At 43.0% G+C, this 25,708-nt stretch overlaps 1 protein-coding gene across 3 annotated transcripts in view; it reads left to right on the forward strand.

Annotated features, from left to right (window-relative positions):
• RPTOR (regulatory associated protein of MTOR complex 1) overlaps positions 1 to 15,738 on the forward strand; it is a 494,290-nt gene extending 478,552 nt beyond the window's left edge. For all 3 annotated transcript variants that reach the window (XM_056867014.1, XM_056867015.1, XM_056867017.1), the window contains 5 exons: positions 877 to 1,004; positions 2,382 to 2,468; positions 12,957 to 13,073; positions 14,686 to 14,815; positions 15,048 to 15,738. In XM_056867014.1, coding sequence (XP_056722992.1) covers positions 877 to 1,004; positions 2,382 to 2,468; positions 12,957 to 13,073; positions 14,686 to 14,815; positions 15,048 to 15,116 — 531 coding nt within the window. In that variant the 3' untranslated portion in view covers positions 15,117 to 15,738. The remainder of the gene's footprint in view (positions 1 to 876; positions 1,005 to 2,381; positions 2,469 to 12,956; positions 13,074 to 14,685; positions 14,816 to 15,047) is intronic.
• The last annotated feature ends 9,970 nt before the right edge of the window (positions 15,739 to 25,708 follow it).

The raw sequence follows: 25,708 nt of genomic DNA on the forward strand, positions 1-25,708 counted from the left end.
GCTGCAGTGGGCACTTTATATATATGGCAGCCATCTTTTTAAAATTAAGGAATGGTTTTATGGTTTCATATGTTTTACTGTTATATTGTAAATTTTAATGTTGTAACCCACCCTGAGCCTAGCCTGGCCGGGGGAGGGCGGGCTAGAAGTATGAAAAATAAATAAATGAAAATAAATAGGGCAGTTGCTCTAGCCCCCCGATCATTTTGGTTGCTCTTTTCTGCTGGACCCAGGGCATCTTTAAGAGAGATAGTGCTTTGAACTAAATCTAACCGGTCCAGCTAGTCATGGCTACAGCAGGTAAATATATTACATCCACTACTGGAGGCTCCTTTTTAAATCACTTCAAGTGGAGGATAACAACATGCAGTGAGCATCGTATGGCCATATGCTGAGTGCACAGTGTAGTTTGGAGCACACCACTGTAAAACCTTTCTAAAACAGAATCATCTGATTCGTACCTCACGTTTGTGGCTTGTAAGCTGCCAAATCTCTGTGGGTACTACATGCTTGTACCCTCATCTTTGTGAGAACCAAAGATCTGGTTAATCGAGTTCTGGAGCTTTGTATAGAGAATCCAACTGGTGCCCTTGGATTTTTCTTTACCTTGGTCCCGCACAAACATGTTCTATGATATCGTTCCCATTCCACGTCCTTATTTACAACTTTTAACTCTTCATAATTCCAGTATTGCTGCAACACAACTGTAATTTGCTTCTAAAGCTTGTGTGTTGCAGCTGCCACGGTCATTTTTTAAACATCAATTTATTCAGATAATGGAGGCACAGAATGTGCAAAGCCCACTAAAGAAGTTATATTGAGTTGTGTTGTCTGTACTCTTAGAGGTTTCTTGACTTGTGTGTTTTTCTTTACTAGGATATCCCAACAGGAGCCGATAGCTGCGTCACAAGCCTGTCCTGTGATTCTCATCGCTCCCTCATTGTAGCAGGTCTAGGCGATGGCTCTGTCCGTGTTTATGACAGGCGGATGGCTCTGAGTGAATGGTAAAAGACCCCTCTCACCTCTGTGGCTGACAAGTATGGTTCACTCTGACACTCACTGTTGTTCGTCAGTAGCCCCAAACACTCTAGGAACCTGACTACTCTGGGCGCCCCTTACAGCATTCTTTTTTAGAAATTACAGTGCCTGAAATTGTAGGGTCAGATCCAGTGATCAGAAGGTGCTGACAGTCATGGATCTTTCCTGCATTCCCCTCCACCAACTAGGAAAGTTGATGTGGGACCCAACAGCCACAGTAGGGAGGGGAAAGGGGATAAAATTGTCCTTTCTGACTCTTCTTTCAGCGCAGTTTGCTGGCAGAAAAGGGAGATGAAAGTGGTTTCGGCCCTTTCCCCCATCCCAGTGCCATCTGCTAACCTGTGCAGCATGTGAGTCCCTTGACCATGGGAATAAACTTTCCCAGAGCAGTCTAAATATAGCTGAGGAGGTGCTGCACTCCTTGCATGTACAAATCACTGGATCCATCCCATAATGTAGAAAGGATATTGAATGCTTCCATTCTTTGTCTCAGGAAAAGTGCACAATTCCAAAATGATTTCCATAGGTCAAGTGATTTCCCCCAAATCACCGCAAAACCTTTCTGTAGAATTTGGTGATGGCATGATAAGAATGATTCTATGTTACTTTAGTTTTTGAATGAGAGTGCAAAGCATATCTATCACTTGATGGCTCTGAGATTAAGTTCATAACATACTACTGGGCTCTGTTCCATCCACATGCTCCCTCCAGACTAAAGTTCATTCCTCACCATAAACTTTCATCTTAACATTTTGTAAATTACAGTTGCTTGGGAATTAACCTGCTTAAACTCTATATTACTCACTTGCTTGTCCAAAAAGTTGTGACCTAGAAACAAATGCTTGTCCAAAAAGTTGTGACCTAGAAACAAATGCTATGAGGAGGTGCTGAGTTAGTTTTTAAATCAGTTTGGGTCTGTATAGGGGAGTCATTTTTTTTTTCATTTTAAAAAAGCCTAACAATATTGCATGGATTTCCCCTCTCCCTCCTTTCTGAAATTCAGAGTTACTGAAGTCAACAGTTAAGTTAGACATAACTTTTCCATAAGTGACTACTTCTAACTTTTCCATGCAAAAGAGAGGGATTTTTTCCTTTTCTCTAGTCTGTTACTTCCTCTGATATTATATCTAGCCAGAAACACACCAGAGTATTTGCTGAAATGTGTAGCTGCAGGATGGGTGCCTATATGCAGTCTCCATTTTCGACTCCAAAGGCTTGCAACTGTACGTAACTGGCAAACTAGTCCCAGCACGTAGCTGGTTTCCCTTGGATGATTGCAAAGCAGTTTCTGGATTTTTCCCAACTGTGTCTCACAAAGCTTTTCTTCTTTCCTTCTCTTCTAGCCGTGTGATGACCTATCGAGAGCACACAGCCTGGGTAGTGAAAGCATATTTGCAGAAACATCCTGAAGGCAACATCATGAGTGTCAGGTAAAAAAAATGGAAAGGAACAAGGGCCTCTGAATATTTATGCGACATTTTCCTGTCAAAATATTATTTTGCACTCTCTCGTTTAAAAATGGAGCTTTGGTATTTAAACAGCAATGAGGTTTGAGCTTTTCACTTTGGCATTTCTGCTCTGCAATTAACTTCTGCTCCAAAGCTTCCAGGATGTGCTTGGGGGAGGTAGGAAGGCTTTTCAAATTTCAGTCAGGACAAACAATTTGAACCTCCCCAAATTAAAGGTGACCTTGGGCCAATCACAGTTCTCTCAGAACTCTCTCAGCCCACCGGAAGGCTGGCAATGGCAATCCACCTCCCAATGTTTCCTGCCTTGAAAACCATACAGGGTCACCATAAGTCAGCTGTGACTTGTCAGCACACACACAAATTAAAGGTTCTGCAGGTGATCAATCACTTTTCAGAATGTTGGCCATTCAGACAAAAAGAACAGGGAGGGCACTGTAGTTTAGGTTTGAACATTATTATTACATGTAGAGGGGGAAAGGGCCCACAAACACATCGATTCACCCCATGACTGCCTTTCTTTGTGATACGTGGTTGGGCCTGTGGGTGAGCACTTTGTGTTCTGGTCTGTCAAAGGTAGCCTGAACTGGGACAGGTCAGCAAAGAATCCACTCCTTTGCTGGCAATTTCCTGCGTCTTCAGGGCTCTGGATCCTCCATTTTGAAACTCTTGTGGGTGCAGAGTGTTCTTTACAGCAAGACTTGCTATAAAGGGATGCTGAAAGAAACAAAAAAAATGAAGTGGAAGCAGGGTGGGATTTCATTGCATGTTCTGGGCTTATTGCTATGCAGGATTATTTCTTCATCTAGCAATTTTCTGTGTATAAATCAGTTTCTCATGCTTTGTAAATATGGTGTGGGAGCACTGTGTCGGTTTACTGTCCCATTCAAGGACAGCAGAATACAATTTACTGCCACTAAGCCTCAGTTTGTTTTGAGAGAGGCTCTGCCTTGTATATAAAATTGAAAGAAAATGGAATTTTTTGAAATTCAACACTTACCACCACCACCCCCATTGCGAATGGGCAGCAAATGTTACAGTTTTTATCTTTCCTGGAAAGGGGTTGAAGTAGTTCAACATGTCAGATGAGCAGCTGTTTCCCATATTAGTTTTATATTCCTCATAGCACTTCTCTGCTATTTATCCTTTGTAAACCCTAGCTGGCATTATCTAACGGGATCATACATCACTTCTCTCTGACACATCTTTCCCGCAGTTCTACTCACCAGATTGCTGAAAGAGACCAGAATCTTACATGAAACATGTTTGGGTCTCCATCCAAGTTTGGAACCCCATGTTATTTCAGCAGCAAGCATGTTCATTTTTTTTTCTTCAAAAGGAAGTGCCCTGCAATTGTATATGATCTGAACATACATGGTCCGAAATCACATGTTGCAACCATCTTATTGAAGTTAAGCACACCTGTGTCTGGTCACTGGCTGGATGGGAGGTCACCTGGAACATCATGAATGCCACCTTGAGCTCCATGGAGGAATGGTGGCATATGTGAGTACAATCGTAAACAGAGTTGTATCCTTCTAAGCCCATTGACTTGTGGACTTAGAAGAGTATAACTCTGTTTAGGATTGTGCTGTAAATCTACTAAATAAATAACAGTTGAGGTTAGTAGCCTGCTACATAATATGTGAAATATGGGTGATTATTTCTAGGCACATATCTTAGCCCACTCAGTGGTTCAGATCAAGGATGGGTGACATAATTTAGGACTTCACCATCATACTTCTAATTAGCTGATAAATGTTTGTACTAAAATGTTAACATTAAGGACCCACAGAACATGGACTTGTTACCCTTTGGGAATATTGCCATGAATAGTGATCTTTGTTCATTTCAAAGGTCAGTAAAAGCTTTGCTAAGAGATTTATGTACCTAGAAGTGAAGTATAACTGTGGATAAATGTCTAATCTCAGCACTTCTTATGGCAAAAGCAGCACTCTGAATGTCAGTTATAACCTCAGAGTCTTGAATTGTCTGGGATGGGGGAACTGTTGATACTGGCTTCAACTTGGTCCTGTTGTTGTTGTTAAAAGATATATCTTATTTCTCTTTGCATGTGGTTTTTGTTCTGCAGGAAAAGGAAAGGACATTAAAGAAGCAGCAGCCAGCTGCTGCAACAAAGAAAGTGTACATGAGCCAAAGATGCTCTCAAGTGCTCTTTCCCTTCGTGTATCTTAGGATGGTTAGAACAATTCCAGGAATAGCATCCCTCTGAGACTAAGCAAGTTACTCCTAATTATAATAGTTCTGCTACAGAAATCCTTAGTTGTAGGCCAGTATTTCTGATTTCAGTCAGAATCTAAGACACAACATTGCTATGGTTAGAATTTAGATTGATGAATAATGACACTGACTTACATAGATGGATTCTTTTGAGAAATTTATTCTGTTTTGTGAAGTACTTCAGGCAGCTTTTATGAACTGAACTCTAAGGTGTTCTGAATTAGAGTAGCCTTCACTGATTGTCTTTACTCTGACTGCACTGGTGGCTTTTGCAGCAATAAAACAAATAGTCATGTGTGCTGTTAAATTTTCTCCTTGAAATCTGGCTTACTTTGTCACTATGCAACGGCTTCAGCCACTAAATCTGGCAAGTATTTGTAATGTTACTTAGTTCCAGTGTAGTGACAGAAACTTGTGCTAACATTGTGTAGCCATGGTTCTCAGACTTCAGCAACTCAGATCTCCAATTTTTATTTCAGTCCATTTACAGATGCCCAAGGCCTTTCCCTCACCAGGATCTGGCATACATCAGGCAGCACCCTTTCAAAGCCGAGTGGCAAGCCATGTGTGCCTTAAGGAGACTTTCATTCTCTAGTGTCCTCAAAACAATACAGTAAGAAGCACATGAGCTGTCGGCCCTGCTCTTGTGGCGGTTTGGGCATTGGGACAGATCCATTTGTGGGGGAGGCTGTGCCTGCTTGCCCAACTCCCCTATTTTGGTGACTCCCTTAAGGGTCTTGGGGGTGGACCCATTCAGTGGCGCACCCAGCTGGGGGGCTGTTGGCTGGCTCTCACCACCAGGTGGCAAGGGAACCATGCAGCGACTTGCACCCATGTGGATCCTGGGGCTTGCCTAGGGTTGCCAGGTCCCTCTTCGCCACCAGCAGGAGGTTTTTGAGGTGGAGCATGAGGAGGGCAGGGTTTGGGGAGGGACTTCAATGCCATAGAGTCCAATTGCCAAAGTGGCCATTTTCTCCAGGTGAACTGATCTCTATCATCTGGAAATCAGTTGTAATAGCAGGAGATCTCCAGCTAGTACCTGGAGGTTGGCAACACTAGGCTTGCCATTCTGAGATTTCTCCCCCCCAGCAGGTGGGCTTGGGGGATGGGGTAATATCAGGCAGCAGGCTGGTTGCCTGATGCTGTATCCATCCTCCTGCTGCACCAATGCTCCTGTGGTTGTATTCAATAAAAGCTGTGGCCTAACTTTTCCCCAGTCAGGTCTGTGGTGTTGTTCTCCCTGCTCAGCCTCGCTCCCTCCACCGCCCCTGTGTCCACAAACTTCCTTACTGGTTAATTGCTTCTAACCAAAGGCTGGCTGACCAGGTGGGGAAGGACCAGGAAGAAGTCTGAGAGCTGCTCACAGAAAAAGGGCCAGCCTCACACAAAATCTGAACTTCCAGTTGATATTCAGTTGGTATACAGTTGAAAACCACTGTTGACTGTTATTGTCTATAGAAACAGTGGCATGTCTCCGTCTCTGATGAAATCCTTTGCACTGGAAAATAAGAGTGGAAGCTAGAAACATTTTTGTTTGTTTTACTATTTATATTCATGTGTACAATTAGTTTACAATCGTAGCTGTGGAAAGTTTTAACCTAAATGAGTCAGGCAATCATTTTTCAGCAGTAGTTGCTGCTCTTGGTTTTTCTTTATCCACTGGTGCTGCCCACTGTTAGTAACTATCACCCAATAATGGGCAGTGGAGTTGCAGGGATATTATATCTGTGACAGCTGAAAACTCAGAGTGACAGTTGAAGAGTGGAGCATGTCTCTGTGGTTCATCTTTTTGGAGCATCCAGCACTGACCTTTGGCTTCTGTGATCTAGCTGTGCGTGAGCCAGCTCCCGTTCTGCACCTGTGGCTTCTTTTGGAATTGGACCTCAGAACATACTCCTTTTCAGCCAGCATTTAGACATACATACATGAAATATAGGCTATTTCATTTTTCTTTGTATTGTTATGGTTTCATTGGCTCTTCCTTGAGCGTCCACTTTGACATTACAACCCAGGAGCCTTCTTCCTGTACATCTGCAAAAAAAAGTGCTGCCTGCATTTATTTTGTCTTTTGAAATCATATTTTGACTCACTAATCGTCTTTTGCATCTAGAAAACCCTGCTTAGACTTGGAGGTCCTCACAGAGCCTTTTTTGACCCAAACTGTCTTTAATAATCATTATAAGAATAATATGTATAGTTAACAAAGGTCCTCAAATACCAGGCGAAATACTATTATAAAACAAACAACCCTGTCCAAATCCATACAATTTATAGGAAGACAAGACAGTTAGAAAATCGGAAGGAGAAGCAGAGATCAAAGATTACAGGCTCAAGAGAAAGATGTTTTCAGAAACTACACAGAGGGAAAGAGCAATGGAAAATTGACCATGTGATTTAACTGCCCTATGAGGAATGGTTAAAACTCTGAGGACTGTTTAGCTTGGAAAGAAGACGATTAAGGGGAGATATGATAGAGGTCTATAAAATCATGCATGGTATGGAGAGAGTAGACAGGGAGAAGCTTTTCTCCCTCGTAGTAGAACGCAGGGTCATCTGCTGAAGCTGGAGGGTGAGGGATTCAAAATCAATAAAAGGAAGTATTTCATCACACAATGTATAGTTAAATTGTGGAACCCCCTGCCCCAGGATGTGATGATGAATGCAGACTTGGAAGGATTTAAGAGGGGAGTGGACATGTTGATGAAGGATACGGCTATTCATGGCTACTAGTAAAAATAGATACTAGTCATGGTGCATACCTATTCTCTCCAGGATCAGAGGACCATGCCTGTTATATTAGGTGCTGTGGAACACAGGCAGAATAATTCTGCTGCAGTTGTCTTGTTTGTGGGCTTCCTAGAGGCACATGGTTGGCCACTGTGTGTACAGACTGCTGGACTTGATGGACCTTGGTCTGATCCAGCATGGCTTTTCTTATGTTCTTATGTTCTAATAAGTAAGAGATCATTAGAAATGCAAGAAAGAGCAAACTCAGTGGAATAAGTTGAATTTTGTTTTTAAAAACTTGACTGAAAGGGATGTACGGTAATGGTGATTTAGAAGTAAATTTAAACACTCAAGGACAAAGTGTTGAAGAATTTTTGAAGAGGAGAAAGCAAAATAGGACATTTATTGGAGAAGGAAACAATATCAAGGGAAACCTCCTTCAGAATGGGGAGACATACAGTCTTGTAGTAAGATAAATAGATATCCTGAAAAGTTAAAGTATGCAGTAGTTAGACCAGTAGGGAAAGGGGATTTTAATAAAGAGAATCAAGTACACAAGTAGATGAAACAACAAAAAGTAAGACTGGGAAAACAAGTAAGAGTAAGAGAAGAAAATTGCTATGACAAAGTGGTCAGTTCATCTGGAGATTGATTAGAAGGAGAAGAAAGAGAAGCATGGGTAAAAGAAACTTTATCCACAAGAGCTTGAAGGGAGAGGGCAGAAGGGTAAGGACAAGAAGATGGATGTTGAAAAAGAGTGAGACTACTAATATAGAAGATAACAGCAGAAACTGGGAGAAGAACTAGATAGAACAGGAGCTAAGGGAATAAAATGAGATGAAAAGGAAGCCATATTTATTGAAAATCTTGAAAAGCCATTCTAACAGGAGGAGGGTAAAGAAAAGTGAAAGAATGGACAAAATGTCCAGATTTTAGGAGAAGAATTGCTGGGAAATACACAGGAGACAATATAATAGTACATCAAGAGTTTATTCAGCAAGGTGGATACGGATTTATGAAAACAGAGATTTTGAAAGAGCTGAGGTGACAATACAGTTGCTGAGAAGGTATATTGGCAGCTAGACCTTAATAAATGTTAAAATCATCCAGGAAAACAACTACAAAAGAAGATGAAAGAAAAAGCCCTAAACAAATAACCACAAGTTAAAAAGGAAATTGATAGAAAAGACATAGGGATAGAAAATTAAATGATGAGGAAGAACAAGAAGGGAAAGACAGTGGCGTACAGCAGCAGAATCATGAGATACTAGAACTTTATTAGCAGAAAAGTAAGAATCTAAGAGGCTACATGGCACAGAAATAAGATTAGGGCAGGAAGAAATCACTTGAAATAATCTAGGTTTGAGAAAGCATTCTCAGCTAATAGAACAAGAAATAGCACTAAAAACAGACAGATAACATGAAAAGGCCAGGATAAAAATAACAAAATTGGAGACCAAAATCATACAAAAACAAAACATCCCACCCATCCTTATAGAGGTCCAGTTGGAAATGCAGTCAGTGTGCTTTTTCACTATCTTCTGGTCACTAGGGGTGGGGGGGGGAGGTAGTTGTGAATTTCCTGCATTGTGCAGGGGGTTGGACTTGATGACCCTGGTGGTCCCTTCCAACTCTATGATTCTATTCTACTCTTACAACCATATAGGTGGTTATTGTCACAACCGCAGTGGAAGTGTTTTCCATGACTTTCTTCACTGTTCCACTGAGGGGTGTGGTAGGCTATCCAGGTAGTTTTCCTGTTATTTCCCTGGGCCCCTCAAGGGCCAGCCTTTGCAGCAGAAGTCAATCAGAGCCCTGCCCTGCCCTCTCAATACCAGATCAATACATCAGTGGAGGAGCTGGGAATGTAGACATCTTAAGCTACTACAGCCTTTCTATCTGTATTCAGCCTGAGTCCCCGAACCTCTTAACTGAAGCAAACAGTAGTTAATAGACTGAGTGTACACTGGGTTCTTGGCACCTTGAAGGACATGTACCTTTAACTACAGAGCTAAAGATTTCCCATTACCTTCTGTTATATTTGAATATTGGCTTTTACATTATTTTGTTGACATTTAAGGCTTTTGAATGAATGCTTCATTTATTTATTTTTTTGCAATTTCCCCCCCAAATTCCATTTATGGTCATTCTCCCTAATGTGCAAAGTCAGCCTATAGCTGAAATTGCCCTGAATTTGATATCCTGACAATCTGATTTTGAGCTCTTTGCAATTATTGTGTCAATCGATTTGATGGCTTTCTTCTCCCTGCAACTTATTATACAAGCACATTCACAAACTCATTGTAAGATAGTGATGCAAATGTGTGCTTAACTCATACAAAACGATGCCAAAGCTCAAGCCAGGCCTTTTGTCCCCAGGACTGCTGATTTCCTTCAGACAAAAATTCCTTCCGACACCCCCCCCACACACACACACACACAGAGCACATTTAGGCTCCCCTTGGATTCAAAAGAACAGGCACAAGAAGGTTAATTAAAACATATATGCTGCTGCTATCCTCCAGCAGCACCGTGCCTGGCTCTCTCAGACCCCAGAATTTTATACCCGCCCCCAGAAGCCCTTACTGCTTTCCAACAACAAGTTGTGGTTTTCAACCAGTGAGAGAAAGGAGCTCTGCACATTTCAGAGGCACTTTATTATTCACACATCCCAGTCTGGTACTAAAAAGAGCTGACCAGGCTAAGCCCTAGTCATTCCTGAAACAAACTATATTCTGCTTTTGCAACAAGGTGGCTCCAGGTCCATTTCTCATAATAAATTGCCAACATTGGAGAGTTGAGAAGATCGATGAAGTTATATAAGAAAGAGTATCATAAGCTTAGTTATGGAGCTCCCTGACTTTCCCATGGCAGGAGGTGCAATTCTCACTTCTGTAGATGGATCTTCTGACTGATTAAAGTACCTGCAGTTGCATTTTCTGACCAGCTGTTGTAATGCACACTCAGTAAGGAATAAATGTTTCCAGGGCTTGATAGGTTGGGTGAAAGTGGATTAAGTTTTTACAGTTAACTGCAATTACAATTAGTTATATAAACCCAGTATATTTCCTTTATGCTGTTTCTGATTTCTTTCACTTAACAAGATCTGGGATTTTGTGGAATTTAGGCATAGAAACTGGCAGGCTGGAGTAAAGGCAAGCAGATTACCAGAGTTGGGTGTGAGGAGGGGATTGTGAATATAGAATTTCTCTGTCTCCTGACTCCTAGGAGCCCCATGTGGTTTCAGAACCTTAGCAAATGTTATTGACATGTTTTTAAGATTTTATCAACAACAAAGAAGTGTTTACACAATTAACTACCGTATATACTCGAGTATAAGCCAGGTTTTTTAGCCATGATTTTTGGCTTAAAAAACTCACCTCGGCTTATACTCGGGTCAATACAGTAATTCGCCTGCTGGGCCCTCTCCCAGCACGCTCCCGCCGGCCAGCTGATGGGCGGGCTGTCCCTCCTTCTGCGCGGCGGTGGTGGCAGCTTCTTCCCCCCCCACCCGATCGCGCCTTCTGCGCAACGGCGGCAGTTTCTTCCCCACCTCCACCCCACCCCACCCGATCGCCCCTTTTGCTGGGCGGCGGCGGTTTCTTCTCTCCCACCTCACCCAGGCCAGTCCTCCCGCTTGCCAGCTGACCCTGCGCGGCCTCCTGCGTGCAGGGAGGGGGCCGCCGCCGCCTGCCCGCACGCCTTCTGTGTGGGCCAGGAGCGGCCTGCGGGGCCTCCTGCACGCAGGGAGGGGGCCGCTGCCGCCGCCTGCCTGCGCGCCTGGAGCCCGGTCAGTAAGCCTGCGGGGGGGAGGGGGTGCATTTCCCCCTCGGCTTATACATGGGTGCCTAATTTTTCCCCATTTTGGGGGTGAAATTAGGCACCTCGGCTTATACTCGGGTCGGCTTGTACCCGAGTATATATGGTAATTACATAACTAGTTGTTGAGATCATGGTGACCAAGAAGATTATTAGTCACCATACTAGTCACTAGTCACAACTACTAGTCTATTTATATCCCATGTTTCTACAACCATGTAGCAGTCAAGGCAAGATAACTTCTGTTTAGGCTTGTGCAAAAAAAAAAAAAAAATCTGGTAAATTTCGGGTTCGGGTTTATTGGACCCGAATTTTTTCAGGAGACCTGAAATAAGCCAAATTCCCATACCAGTAAATATGGGGATTCGGCTTATTTTCGGGTTTCCTGAAAAAATTCAGGCATTTGCGCCTATGGGGATTTTGTTTAAGCTCCTGGGGGGGGGCATTTTTTGAGGTAGAGCCCCCAAATTTGCAGTGTGGCTGCAAGGGACTCTCTTTGCATGAATCCCCAAGTGTGGTGAAGATTGGGTCTGGGGGTCTTGTTTTATGGGGTCTGGAAGGGGTCACCCCCATCCTCCTCCAGAGAGAAAAATAGTGAAGTGACCGTGGTCAGATTCTCTATTGCGAACTTTGCTATGCTTCTCTATGGAGGAGCCCAGCCAACTTTCCCACCATTGCAAGCAATGGGCCATGGCTTTCTCCCCAGGTGTTGGCATTCGGTAAATCCAAAATTTTCCGAAATGGCTTTTTTCAGGTTTATTTTCAGTTCAGGTTTATCAATATGCACAAGCCTACTGCAGTTGCCAAAGTTTGGTTACACCTCTTTTTCTGCCTTTCTTACTCTACTTACTCTTTTGTATTATTTTAATTAGTCTCTTTTTGCATTAGAAGTTACAGAAAGAGGCTATATAAAAAGATAGAAGTTTTTCAGTATAAATCTAATTATATAAATCTAATTTCCCAGTGATCATGATGAGACCAGCACCTTTGCTAAGAAATTCATTGTTTGCACAACAGTAGAACCAGGTCTGGACATGCTAAGTCCCTAAACTGGGTCGTGTAAGAGCCCCCATGGCATTAGCAAATATATGTATTATTCTAACAGTTGCATTTAGTTGCTGTTGTTTAATTTAGAGGCCCCTCATAATCTGAGGCTCTAAACTGTAGTTTACTTATCTTGTGTATAATCTAGCTCTGAGTAGAACCAAGGTTTCAATTTTGTCTCCCTCAAAAAACCAGCACCGTGAATGTGTGGGAAGTAGTGAAGCCTAGGTTCATAAGGTATTAATCCAGGTAACAATCTGAGGGCTAGAAAGTTCACTGTTTTGTGTCTTCATTACCCACTCACATCACCACAGTTGAAGGCCTTCATGTGGCAAAAATCTGTCTAAGACCAATCTGTCTGGAGTAATTTCTCCAGCGCAGATCACACAATTCAATATTGCTCAAGTTACCCAACAAGTAAAGTTGTATCAAGAGCAAACTTGTGCTTACTCCTGCAGGATCTAGGACCTTGCAAATGCTGCCTGAAACAGATTACCATAGCTACGAAAGATTGATGCGCATTGGCACACCAGTTTTCTGGTGGTGGGGATCTAGAACAATAAAGTTTCCTTTCCAGATTGGAGCATGCAGGTAATATTCCCATGTTTTGTCTGTTGGCAGCGTCAATGGAGATGTCCGTTTCTTCGACCCCAGAATGCCAGAATCAGTGAAGGTCCTTCAGATTGTCAAAGGACTGACAGCTCTCGATATTCACCCACAAGCTAACCTGTTTGCATGGTAAGTAACAAGTTGATACTGCTAAACACCCCCTCCTTCCTGTAAGACTCCAGCTGACACTTCGGCTATAAGACACCGGGAGAAGAAGCCCAGTATCATTTTCACCCAAGAAGATCACCCTATGGTTGTAGTCTATCTGCTTTTCTTCCTCCCCACACTTCTCTGGATCTCAAATAGAGCATATCAATCTTTTGCTGTGAGCCTATTGTTGGGTGGGGCTGTGCTGAAGGATATCTTGATTTATTTGATGTAGTTAGATGCTGCTTTTTTCTGTGCCAAGCATACACCAAGGTTCTTGCAAAATAAAGATAAATACGTTTATAACCATAAAATTGTAGTAAAAAAGTACCAATAACAGCCTGAAAACCAGAGATTTAAAAAATAGATAGGTCTTCAGTTGACTCCTAAAAAGAGGGAGCCTAACTAAGTTCCTGAGGAAGATGGCAGCAAAAAAGGCCATTGCCCATGATCCCCGTCAATCATATTTGTGAGACTGTGGTTCCTGAAGTGAAGCCCCCTTGAATTCAGACAGCCGCATATCGGTGGATGCACTTAGTACTTCAGATATTTGGGACCCAAGCCATTAAGAGCTTTAAGATTAAAATCAGTCATTTCAGTTGAGCCAGGAAACAAACTGGAAGTCAGTAGAGTTGGGGTGAGCCCTAGTTAACATTCTGGCTGCCACATTTTGGACTGGCTCTAATTTTTGAATGGTCTTCAAAAGCAGCCCCATGTAGAATGCATTATAGTAGTTCAGTCTGGATGTTACCAAGACATACATGTCAGTAGCCAGGTTTGCCTTCTCCAGGAGTGGCCACAGGTGGTGCACCAGCTTATGCTAGTGAAAAGCTAACCAATTCTGCCACCTGTTTATCTAGAGACAAAGACAAGCTCACCTAGGCCAGAACAAATTGTCCAATCTACAACACTTCCATTCTGTCTGGATTATGTTTCAGTTTGTTCACCCTTATCCAGTCTTTCACCACTACTATTTATATATTTAAAACATTTTTACCCCACCTTTCCACCCAATCAGGGTCCACAAGGTGGCAAACATAAAAACATTTAAACAAACTCCAGTTTAAAATATAATGTTCAAATAAAAATACAAACAATGCTAGAAGGACGGTCAAAAACCGTAATTGGGGGTGTACCAGATGAAACAAAAAGTCTTCATCTGCTGGTAAAAGACACTGATAGAGGGAGACAGACGAATCTCCCTGAGGAAGGAGTTCCAAAGTTTTGGTGTCACGATGGAGAAGGCCCTTTCTCGGGTAACCTTAGTTGGCAGTGGCAACCGAAGCAGGGCCTCCGAGGATGACCAAAGTGAACGGATACTGGTTTAGCACTTATGTCTACTTGGGTTTCAGCAATTTCAAAACAGATCTCTCTGCTGATACAGGCTTCTTGCTTGGAACCTTTTTGAATGATGCCTGTGTCCATAGCTGACATAAAAAAAATGTGCAAAGCACCAGAGGCACCTATCAGAGGTTTCTCCCCCTTCTTTTTCTTTATGTCCATAGCTGACCTAAGAGTAAGGGACACTGCCTGTAAGCTTCAACGGCGACACTGTAGCATCATTGGTTTGCTGTGTTCTCTCTTTCTCTTGTAGTGGCTCTATGAATCAATTTACCGCAATCTACAATGGGAATGGTGAACTGATCAACAATATCAAATACTACGATGGATTTATGGGGCAGAGAGTGGGGGCCATCAGCTGCTTAGCTTTTCATCCACACTGGGTCAGTCTCTTTTCTTACCATAGAATATTTTTGCCATTTGTCTAGAAATGGAGCCAGAGTGTGCATTGGCCCTGTACTCCAATATGCCATGTATACAGGGCTACTGTCTAACAATGATGCCTTCTGGCATTTGCATGCACCTGGTGGGAGGAACTGCAGTCAATGAGAATGTGCCCACTTGCAAAGTGCCTCCTGTATATGCATATTACATTTTTCTCTCTCTCCCCCTCAGCCCCACCTGGCAGTTGGCAGCAATGACTACTACATCTCAGTGTACTCTGTGGAGAAGCGGATCAGATAACAGTGTGTGGCTGCTGTGTCAGAGCAGGACATCCTCTGGCAGGCGGGACCATGGTCTCACTCATGATGTACATAGTGAAACTATCGACTTGAATGTTTAGTGTTGGCTGCTGCTGCTGTGCGACCCCTTTAACTTGAACACTTTTTTTCCTCCTGATTTTAGCTACTGATGATTTTTTGAGTCTGAGGGGAGGGAGAGAAGCTATCACTTGTCTTTCATCACAGCCAGAAACTCCAGGAGCTACAGAAAAGGAGCAATTTGTACTTTGAGTGGGATCAACCTTCTTCCACACGGCTGCTTCTCTGGTTCTTTGAAAACATGGCTCCTATGAACTCATTGAGATGGTTTCTGCCTGGAAGACGGGTGGGTTTCCTTTAAGACAAGAATGAATTCAGAACGTACCTACCGTTCCACATAGTTTACCTAGAACCTCTGTGGCTGCTACCTATCTCGTGCCAAGTGCTAGCCCTGGCATTTATATGCCAGTGGGCTTCCTGGTCTTGGATAGTCTGTGTATCTTTCTACTCTATGTGCCACTAGCCACCTTTTCTAGCATTCACAGTCCCACTGGAAATAGACAAAGGGAATTAGTGGGAATCCTAAGGAAGAGAAAATCTCGATGCTGCAAAAAAAAAAATACGGCAGGGTTGGCTGCCACTATGGTAGGGGAAAGCAGAAATCGACACCCCCCCCCCACTTCTTTGGTGTCCATAGGGGAACCAGTGTGATGCATTTTTAGTTGCAACAATGCATGTGACCGGACAGGAGACCTTCCCCTCCTAAGTCCACTCCATCATTAAGTTGCTGTAGCCACCATCTGCTCCTTTGGCCTGCAGCAAAACCCCATAAGCACAAGAAACGGCCTGCTACCTCTGCATAGACAGCAAGGAGTTCGCTGATCATTGTACCACTGCCTTAAACCTCCCCCACCCTCCCCTGAATGCTTTCCTTTTGCAGAAGTGCTATTATTCAGCTTGGTAATGGATGCAGATACCTGCACATGCATACAGCTCAGGCCTGTTCCAGGTGTCCCTCCCTCCTCCTTTCCAGGCATTTGCACCAAGGCTGTACAGAGGGGCAGCTATACATACTTGCCCTACCTGTATATGTACTTGCATGCATGTATGCTGACTGTAAGATAATTACTGCTATTCCTCTCTCTTGAGAATGTTGGTTTCATCTTGCATATAATGACAATTCCAGTCCCTTCAGAAGCCCAAGGGAGGATAATCCCAAGAAGAGAACCGCATGAGTACCATAGAGCACAAAGACAAGAAGGCCTCCTATAGCATTGCATCAGGGCCACCATAGAAACTGTGCAGTTGTCGAAGCAGTGGCTACACTGCCCATTGCCTACGAAGTTGCCGAGAGTCATGGAAATTTAGTCTTATCAATAATGTTGTTGATTACGATAGCATTAAGAGTAGAGAACCATCCTGTTAATGTTTCCTTTTGGATGTCAGCCTTGCCATTCCTGCAGAATCCATCTCCTGGCTCTCCCAAACAAAGCCTGCTCTATGTTATGTTTTTTTGTACGCTGACAGCCACCATGCATAATTTTGGTCAGAGACCAAGGAAGTATGGTTGCATAGCTAGAAACCTGCTTTGCAGCCCTCCAAAGTTAAATTATGGGAATAAACAGGAGATGATGCGACATGCCGGTCGGCTGGCCAACGTGTCAGTTGTGTGGGATGCACTCTTTGCCCCCCCCCCCCCCCATTGCCATGCCGGTCCTCTGTAGTAAGTGGCAGTGAACTCAGGGAAGGACAGAAAGATGATGGATTTTGCTAATGAGCATCAAGCCAGATTCTGGGATCCATGTATTAACTGACTTAACCAACACAAGTTTTAAAAGAATGGAAATATGATTTTATTTTATTTTTTGGTATCCTGTATCCAGTGTGTTTGTTTCAAGAACAAGATCCCCTGTGCTTCCTCTCATCTTGCGCAGCCAGAACCATGGTTGTGGTGTTTTTTAAAAGAGAAACTAATGCCAGACGGTCGGCTTTCATCACGCGTGTGTATGTGTGGGCTGTGCTTTTTCACAGGTCTGATATGGAGCTCCAATCATGAAGTTTAACCAAGTCTCCAGAATGCATCCTACCTACACAGTTCACTTTTCTCTATTTATTTTCCCCCTAAAAAAAAATAAAAGAAAAACTACATACATCTAACAATAAACCACCACAAGATTGTAATGTGAGAGTAAAACAATTAATGAAAAAAATGGTTAATAAAATGTAAATGCCAAAACCACCTCTGGCGACTGTAGTTTCATTTTAGTTAATGGGCAAGGCAGCCCAGACTAGCAGATAACTAAATGGGAGCTCTGCTCAAGACTTGGAGCTCAGCTGCCCAGGCCAGTCAAATATATCTGAGGTATCCCAATTTCTGTGGCCTGGAATATAGGAGACAGCAATATAATTAGTAGCATGCCTGGCCGTCCTTACTTCTCAAGGCTCAGTGGATTTAGACCTATATGGAATGAAAATAGCAAAATGTGGCCCTAAGCTTAGTTACTCAGACATAAAAAATATCGCTGAGTTCAATGGGATGTAATATTAATATTCATTAAATAGTAGTAATAGTAATATTTATTAAGCTTGTATCCTGCCACTCAGTTTTCTGAAGCAGCCTGCAACACAATAAAAACCACGCTGGTATAATCTGGCCCAGCCCCTCCCCCCTCCCCACTACCACCATTTCTTTTGTATGTCTGGCCCACAAGGACTTCTGACAGAACTGATAGCAGTAGTACAGATCTAGCTATCTAAGGAGCTTGGGGCAGTATACATGGTTCTCTCCCACTCTGCACTATTTTCACAACAACTATGTGAGATAGATTAGTCTGAGAGTGGTCAAAGCAACCAGTAAGCTCAAGATCAGAGGGAGCATATGAACCCTAGGGACTGGCCCTGATAACAATAGTCCATCCTCCAACACCACACTGGCTCTCAGATCTCCTGCACTCCCTAGATGAGAGATTTTTGTTCAGCCTCACTTTTCCAGTGTTTCTGAGGCGGATGTGGAGAGAATGAGGGAGAGAATTCTTGGCATACAGATATCACAATGTTGTGTGAGCGAGGAAGAACTTCCTGAGTGGACGCTCCTTCACAGATGTTGTGCATGCATGGAGGCTGAAGGGCAGACTTGTCCAAACTGCGGCCCAGGACGGCTACGAATGTGGCCCAACACAAAATCGTAAACTTAAAACATTATGAATCAGCTATCATTAGTATTAGTGTATTTTATGTGTGGTCCAAGACAATTTTCTTCCAATGTGGCCCAGGGAAGCCAAAAGATTGGACACCCCTGCTGTGGGGAGTATTTGGCTTTTCCTGGCAAAGGAAAGGGCAAGGCAGCAGCTGTTATTTTTGATGCTGCACATGCAGTCACTCTTGCCTTTTATTTTGCTTCCTTACCTCCACAGCTATATTGACTCCTGAGCCGCCACCAACCCCCCATTTGAGTTGTACCCCTATAAAATCAGCTGCCCTCTGAGGCCTGACCTTTGAAGGCCATGTATAGGCAGAACAAGCATTTTACTTAAACTTGCTTTAAAGTGTAGCTGATGTGGTCCTTAGTAGTGTATGAGGACACTAGAGGATGGAGACCTCCATGGGACATGTCCAGCTGGCACACAAGGGGGCTTCCAGTGCGTGGCAGGCACCACTAAGGGAGGAGGGGACACTAATGAGCAATGTGCTAGGACTAGGGTTACCGAAATTTGAATGAGCATCACATATTAGGCATGACACAAAGCATTCGTTATCCATATAGAAGCCAACTCTGAGAGCAGCTGAGTGAGGGTCAATCTGAGAAGAAGAGTTGGTTTTTTATATGCCGACTTCCTCTACCACTTAAGGAAGAATCAATCTGGTTTACAATCACCTTCCCTTCCCCTCCCCACAATAGACACCCTGTGAGGTAGGTGGGGCTGAGAGAACTCTAAGAGAGCTGTGACTAGCCCAGCTGGCTTCATTTGTAGGAGTGGGGAAACCAACCCAATTCACCAGATTAGAGTCTGCCACTCATGTGGAGGAGTGGGGAGTCAAACCCAGTTCTCCAGATTAGAGTCCACTGCTCTTAACCACTACACCACGATGGGTTCTGTGGTTTAAACTTTTACGCCAAATAAAGGGGGTGTCCTTTTATTGGGGGAAATTAGCTAGGAGACTGGCAGAGTTTTGCAAGAGGTTGGCGTGGGGAATCTTTGAATCTATTTTTACAGGGATGAGCACATCAGTGGAAAATGTTCCCAATAAAGAAGCTTTTATAAATTTTAAGGGTTTATTGCAAATAATCAAATTTGTATACACATTCAAATCCCGATACATACAGAACTAGGAAAACGAAGGTATGGGGGGTAGACACAAGGATTAGAGGTTCCCAGGGGAAAGTATATTTACCGATTCAGAGAGCGAGGTCCAGACAGAGGCAGCCGTGTGGAGACAAGTAATGACCAGCGTTTCTCATAAGGAAAGCGAAAGAACACTGCACGCAAGTACAGGGCTCATGTTTTGGATCCAAGGAAAAATGCTAGCAATTGGCCATGGTGAACAGGGAGATATTTATATCCCAAAGAGGAGTTGGAGGTATGGTTTCACTGTGCCTAGCAATGTTTGGTAATAGCCTGTCATTGCCAGTGGACAAAAGGTCTGGTTGCTCTTAATTGATTTAGGAGTTTGGGTGAGAAAAGAACAGGAGGTGAGATAGATCGGAAATAATGCATAATACTTTGGCCAAATATCCCTGAGTATTAGCTATAAATTTTCAGGTGAGGGCAAGTTTTGGGAAACTATCTGTCAGGTGAAGGATAGGATGAGTCAGCTAGCAACTTGAGTTTATTTGTGTCCATCGGATTCTCTGAATGAAGTTCTGTCTCTGATGAGATTACTGAGGTGTGCCTTATCTGCTGCAGGAGAGTGCTAAACAAATGTTGAAGAAGTCTAGCTTTTGTCTTTTTGTTTCCAGGTTACACTGGTGTCCTCCCAAGGGCAAACAGGCAAACAAGCCTGAACTTGCCCAGTTGGCTCCGTAGTTTGGCACACAAGATGGATGCCAGGAGACTCCACTTTGTCTCTGGCTGTACAGCAGTGTTTTATCCCTGCACACTTGCTCCAGTCCTAACACCGTGCCTGGTGTACCAGGATAGCCTACGGCTGTCAGCATGCCACAACACAAAGTGACCACCAAATCGTTCTTTGGTAGAAAGGGGTCCAAAATTCCACATGGGTCATCAGGCCAGCTTGTTTTGTCACCTCAGGTACTATGAAAACAGTTCTTAAGACTTGTCATTGGTCTGGTAGTACACTATAAATTCCAGGGAAATAGGGCAGAACTGAGTGTAGGTATAGGAAGATGGAAATATTTTGTACAAAATGCTTCCCTATGTGAAACACAGTCACAATATAGGACAAACACCTAATGTGTCTGTCTAGCTTGTCTGGAGCTGTTTAAGATTAATTGACATGGTACTTAGTTATGTCTTAGTGGAAGTGGTTACCATAGGAACTGTAAATGAGCTCTGCCTGTAGCACCTGTTCCAATCAACTGCAATGACTGCACTAAATTACTTTATTTTAAACAATAAGACTTCCTAACAATTTACATCAGTTTGGTCATGGGTTTGCTGTTCAGGGTAGCAATAGCATTGGCCCATCCCGTAGCTTGTGACTGTTACCCTAAATCTGTATCAACTGGATTGGACCCCAATGATAATCTCTGCCAACAGAAAATATTTCCATTTAGAGAAATGGCACTTCCCTGCCTCTCTCCTCCCACCGCAGCTCACTGATCTCCCCAAACTGCTACTCCTGGAGAACAGAGGACCCTCAATGAGCACTAAGAATCTGCAGTGGGAAGGAGGATTCAGCAAAAATCACCCCACCTTTTCCATTAGCAGAAATTATCATCTGGTACCAAGCCACTGTGGGGTATTGTTCTGCACAGGTAATGGGTACAGTGACCGTTTGCATAATGTTTGCATACCTTTCTTATTTTAATAATTATGGACCCATAGTTCTGCCAGTGTCCCCCAGTCCTGGCCCATAAATAGTTATCCAACCGGTCCCTTTTCACAGCTCTTCTAAGACCTCTTGCTTGTCAGCTCAGTCCCACTGGTATAGAAATACACCTTCTTCTATTTAAACCCAGCAGATCTATCCCAAAGGAGTCTTAAGGGGAATTACAATGTTCAGTCCTTTAGATTACATGCTGATAAATATTGCAAAGTTAAAGGGTGCCCGATTGTTAGTGTAGTGCTACTAGGACTAAGTTTGAGGATCACCTACCCACTGATAACCAACTTATTTTGGGGGAAAATGTTGTTGACTAATCCAGTCTTTCGGAGACAGAAGCCAGCTTCTGTAGTGCCTAGGATAGATTTGGGGTTGAGACTTAATGGCTTGGAGCTAGCTCATGTTATGACCTAACTTGCTTGGTCCAGCTTCAGCTCCACCCTGGAAATGTACTACAGCTTTGTAGTTTCCTGTTGGATCAAGCCTTAAAAGAGGCAAGGGCCACACTGCTGCTGTTCAAGAAGCACTTAAAATAAAGACAAGGATTCCACTTGTTTTCACAGCCATGAAAATGTGCTAAGATAGTCCCACGTATCTGGTGGTGGGCCAAAGTTTAGAACACTAGCTGGATACACCAGGACTTAATACTCTGGTCTAACACAGACTCCCTATATAACCCTCAGTCAGGTTGCTCTAAGCTTTGGTTAAACATCTGTGAAATACAGGCCTGTCATCTCTTCCAATGGCTGATTCTCAGTTACACTGACCATTGGGGCTGGATAGATATGTATTTTCTGGGGTTTTAGCATCACAGCATGATTCACATGTATTTCAGCCTCACTCTGTTGCAAGCTTAAGAAGCAATAGAGGGTTTTTTCTGTGCTCTTAGCTTGAAGTATACTAATTCCCGAAATGCAGTGGATTTCTGACTGTATGGTTACAAACAAACAGTGGTCTCTGGGTAGGAGAATGCCTGACAGCTTTGCGGAATGTTTCTGTGGTTTAAAAAAAAACCATTCTCCCAGTGATGTACCAATTTAAGAGGGAATTCTCCCTGTAAGTGAAGGCCGTTTTAGACCTTCCTGTATCCTGTTTACATAGGGTTGCCAACTTCCAGGGGTGGCTGGAGATCTCCCACTGTTACAACTGATCACCAGGTGATAAAAATTAGTTCACCTGGAGAAAATGGCCGCTTTGGCAATTGGACTCTATGGCATTGAAGTCCCTCCCCTCTCCAAACCCCGCCCTCCTCAGCCCCAACCCCCAAAATCTCCATGTATTTCCCAACCCGGAGCTGGCAACCCTATGTTTACAGCCCTTTGTGTCCTATTTGCTCTCATGTCTTCCCCTCCCCCTCCTTAAACAACATTCACATAAGGAAATGTTTTGCAGATGAAATGACAAATGCCGGTACTCAAGGCCAGTTCTTTCCTGTCAAAAGTGTGGCCTGACAGCAAAGCCAAGACTACCGCTGTACAAAGCTGTGGCTCAGGCGACATCGGATGTGTGCAGCCGCCCCACCTTTTATGCGTCACCAGAACTGCGTGCCTTTCTCTCTTTTTTTTAAAGCATTGCTCTGCAGGCTCTAGAAATGTGCTGGTTATTTTAAAAGAAAGTTGGGATTCCCTCAAATGTTTACTATTCATTTTGTGAGTGTTGTCAACCTTGACATTATATCCTAGATAAAATTGCTACTAAATTTAGTATAGACCACTAGGAGGGTTTGCCTGAAAATGCAGCATCATATTGCACCATAAAAATCCACCAGAGCTTGTGCAAGAGGAAAATCGGCTGCATAATATATTCCACATGCACAAACTGTTCTGCAAAGCTAAATGTTCTCCTGAACAATTCATACTGCCCGATAACATATCCACAAACATGGAGAAGTGCCAGCCTTCCCCAAACTGCAGCCATTGCTCCTTTCCCAAGCAGGGGGGTTTGGGTTTAGTTAAACAAGGCTGTGAACAAATTAAAAGAAGACTTGAAAAAAAATACATGGACAGTATTTTTAGTAGCAGCCCTGTTATGTTTTTAATTATCTCTGTACAAGTGATACTCTGAGCATATTTAAACACAACTTTAAAATAAAAACACAAGGTATTCCTTGGGAAATCATCATCAATATATCACCTGAACCGAGAGATGCAAGGACTATGAATTCAGCGCTGACTTTAAAAGCCGTGTTTGAATCTGTGAGTAATCCAACTGGGATTAATTATTCTGATTAAGTGATAAATGCTTCCTCACCTCAGGGTAATGCCACCATATCTTATATCCTCTCTTTGCACCCCAACTTCATTTAGTTAGCAATCACATGTAAAATAAAAAGATGCTTAAGCAGTTAGAAACTGCCCTATTGCTTTTCTGAGAGTATATCCACATTGCAGATTTATATCAGCATTACCAGTATAACGGTCATGGCCTCCCCCTAAACGTCCTGAGAATTGCGGTTTGGTGAGAGTCCTGAGAGTATGTGGAGAGGTATAGTATACCCCAGTCTCATCAGATGTCACGCACTTAGCAGGGTCGGCACTTGGATGGAAGACTTTGCAGAGGGAGGCAATGGCAAAGCACCTCTTCTTAATTACTTGCATTGAAAACCCTATGGGGGGGTCACCATGTCAGCTGCAACTTGAGGGCACTTTACATACACACGCAAGAGCCCTGAGATTTTTGTCAGAGTTCCCAAATCCCTCTCACAGACAGCATTACAACTGCAAGCATTCCCAGAAGAGAGAATGACTATTGAACCAGGGTAAGTCTGTAACGTAAACGTGCCGGGAATATCTAATTTATTTTAAATGTTATATGGTGCTTTAAATTTCCATGAGGCTGTCATTCAAAGAACCAAGTAATAGTCATACAACCACAATAAAAAAAAGTTAAAACAATACCTGCATTATCTAAAAGCATCAAATACAACCAAGTACTCGGGGAGGGGAAAGCCCACTTAAAAAGCCACCACTTTATAATTTTTTCAGAGCAGGCCCCGCTCTCTGCGAAGCATTTTTAAGCAAGGGGGGCAACCACTGGGAAGGCCCAGCTCTCTGTGGCCACCACCTTATTTCCAAAACTGTTGGCACTCTAGGATGAGGCTCCTCGGAAGTTCTTAAAGCATACAAGAGATTTTAAGGGAGAAGACTTGGCCCACAAGCTTTGAACATCAATATCACCACTTTGAAGGGATCCTGGTAGCCAACTGGTAACTAACATAGTTCTCAGAGAACAGGTGCGATGTGCACCGAGTAGGGTCCTTTATAAAATTGCTTTTTTATTATATTCATCTTCATTTGCTCATGCTTAGCTTGAATTTATACAATACAATTAGAATGTCTTGTTACTGCCTGGATTTTCATTTTCTTCCTCTGCGCATTTCTTCCCTCCTTGTTGCTGCTCTCTCAGGACCACTTCACACAAAATACATTTTCTATACTTATTTAACGCATATGTGACAAATGCCTGTTATCTATTTTGCTGTGAAAAATGATTCATATGAAGTATTTTTATAAAGCATGCATCAAGCTGAAATGTTCTGAAAATCAGGAGTAGTGGGTAGAAATCAGGCTTTAGATTTCAGTGGTCCATTTAGTTTTGTCCACAAACACATCACTAAGATGGACGATGCATCAAACTTTTCTTACCTGGGGCCATTTCAAAAACTCTGCATTGCCATCCACCATTTCCCAGCTATTTGGGAGTATGAGGCTGCCTCGCTGTCCTCATTAGAGGTTGCCTCGCTCTCCTCCCGTGTTTTGCTCCTGTTTTCAAATTTGAGTTAAAACAGGTCCCTCAAAACGCAGGCAAAATGTGGGGGGAACACGGGAAGAGTGAGGCAACCTCTGTCGGTTGGAAACGGCATGCATAATGGGGAAAAAAAAGATCAAAGTTGTTGGAGGGCGAGTGAAACAGCCATGCATAAAATACCATTGTGGTCCTCAAGTTTGCACTACAAGCTTGAGGAAGTGCTCTGTGAAGTCACAATTGGAGACTGCTTTAGAGGCTAACTAGACTGTAGCAAGCACCCCTCTCCCACCCACCCACATACCCACGCACACACACACTCCTGGCAATAGATTTGAATTTGGAATGAGTGTACTCTTTGTTGCAAAGAAGTCTAATGGCTAGAACTACATGTACAGTAGAGTCTCCCCCTCATTGAATATTACACACACACATGCACTACCCATGCTATACTGCAAGCTGTTTTTGAAATTCAGGAGAATTTCTAAAGCAGCTTATGATGTGATATGAAAAAAGTTTCTGTTCAGAAAATGTAGCCCTTACTGTTCCTTGAGGATATATAAAGGAACTCAGTGGAACATGGCTTAACTTTAGGAATACTGGTATTTATGTGAACAATCCATTTCCTAGCCAAGTTTGCATACTTGATTTTCTTTCCTATTACCATTGTTGTCAGCCACCTCTGATTATTTTTAACCCATCATCACACAGTTTTTCTCAGTTCTGAAGGCTAATATTAAGACTTCATTATAAAATCATAACAGTTGAGTCTTTTTTTAATAGTTTCTACACCCACTAACACTCAATTATAGAGAAACTCAAAATCAT

The sequence above is a fragment of the Euleptes europaea genome, chromosome 1 (genome assembly GCF_029931775.1).
Source record: "Euleptes europaea isolate rEulEur1 chromosome 1, rEulEur1.hap1, whole genome shotgun sequence".
In the NCBI taxonomy this organism is placed as follows: domain Eukaryota; kingdom Metazoa; phylum Chordata; class Lepidosauria; order Squamata; family Sphaerodactylidae; genus Euleptes; species Euleptes europaea.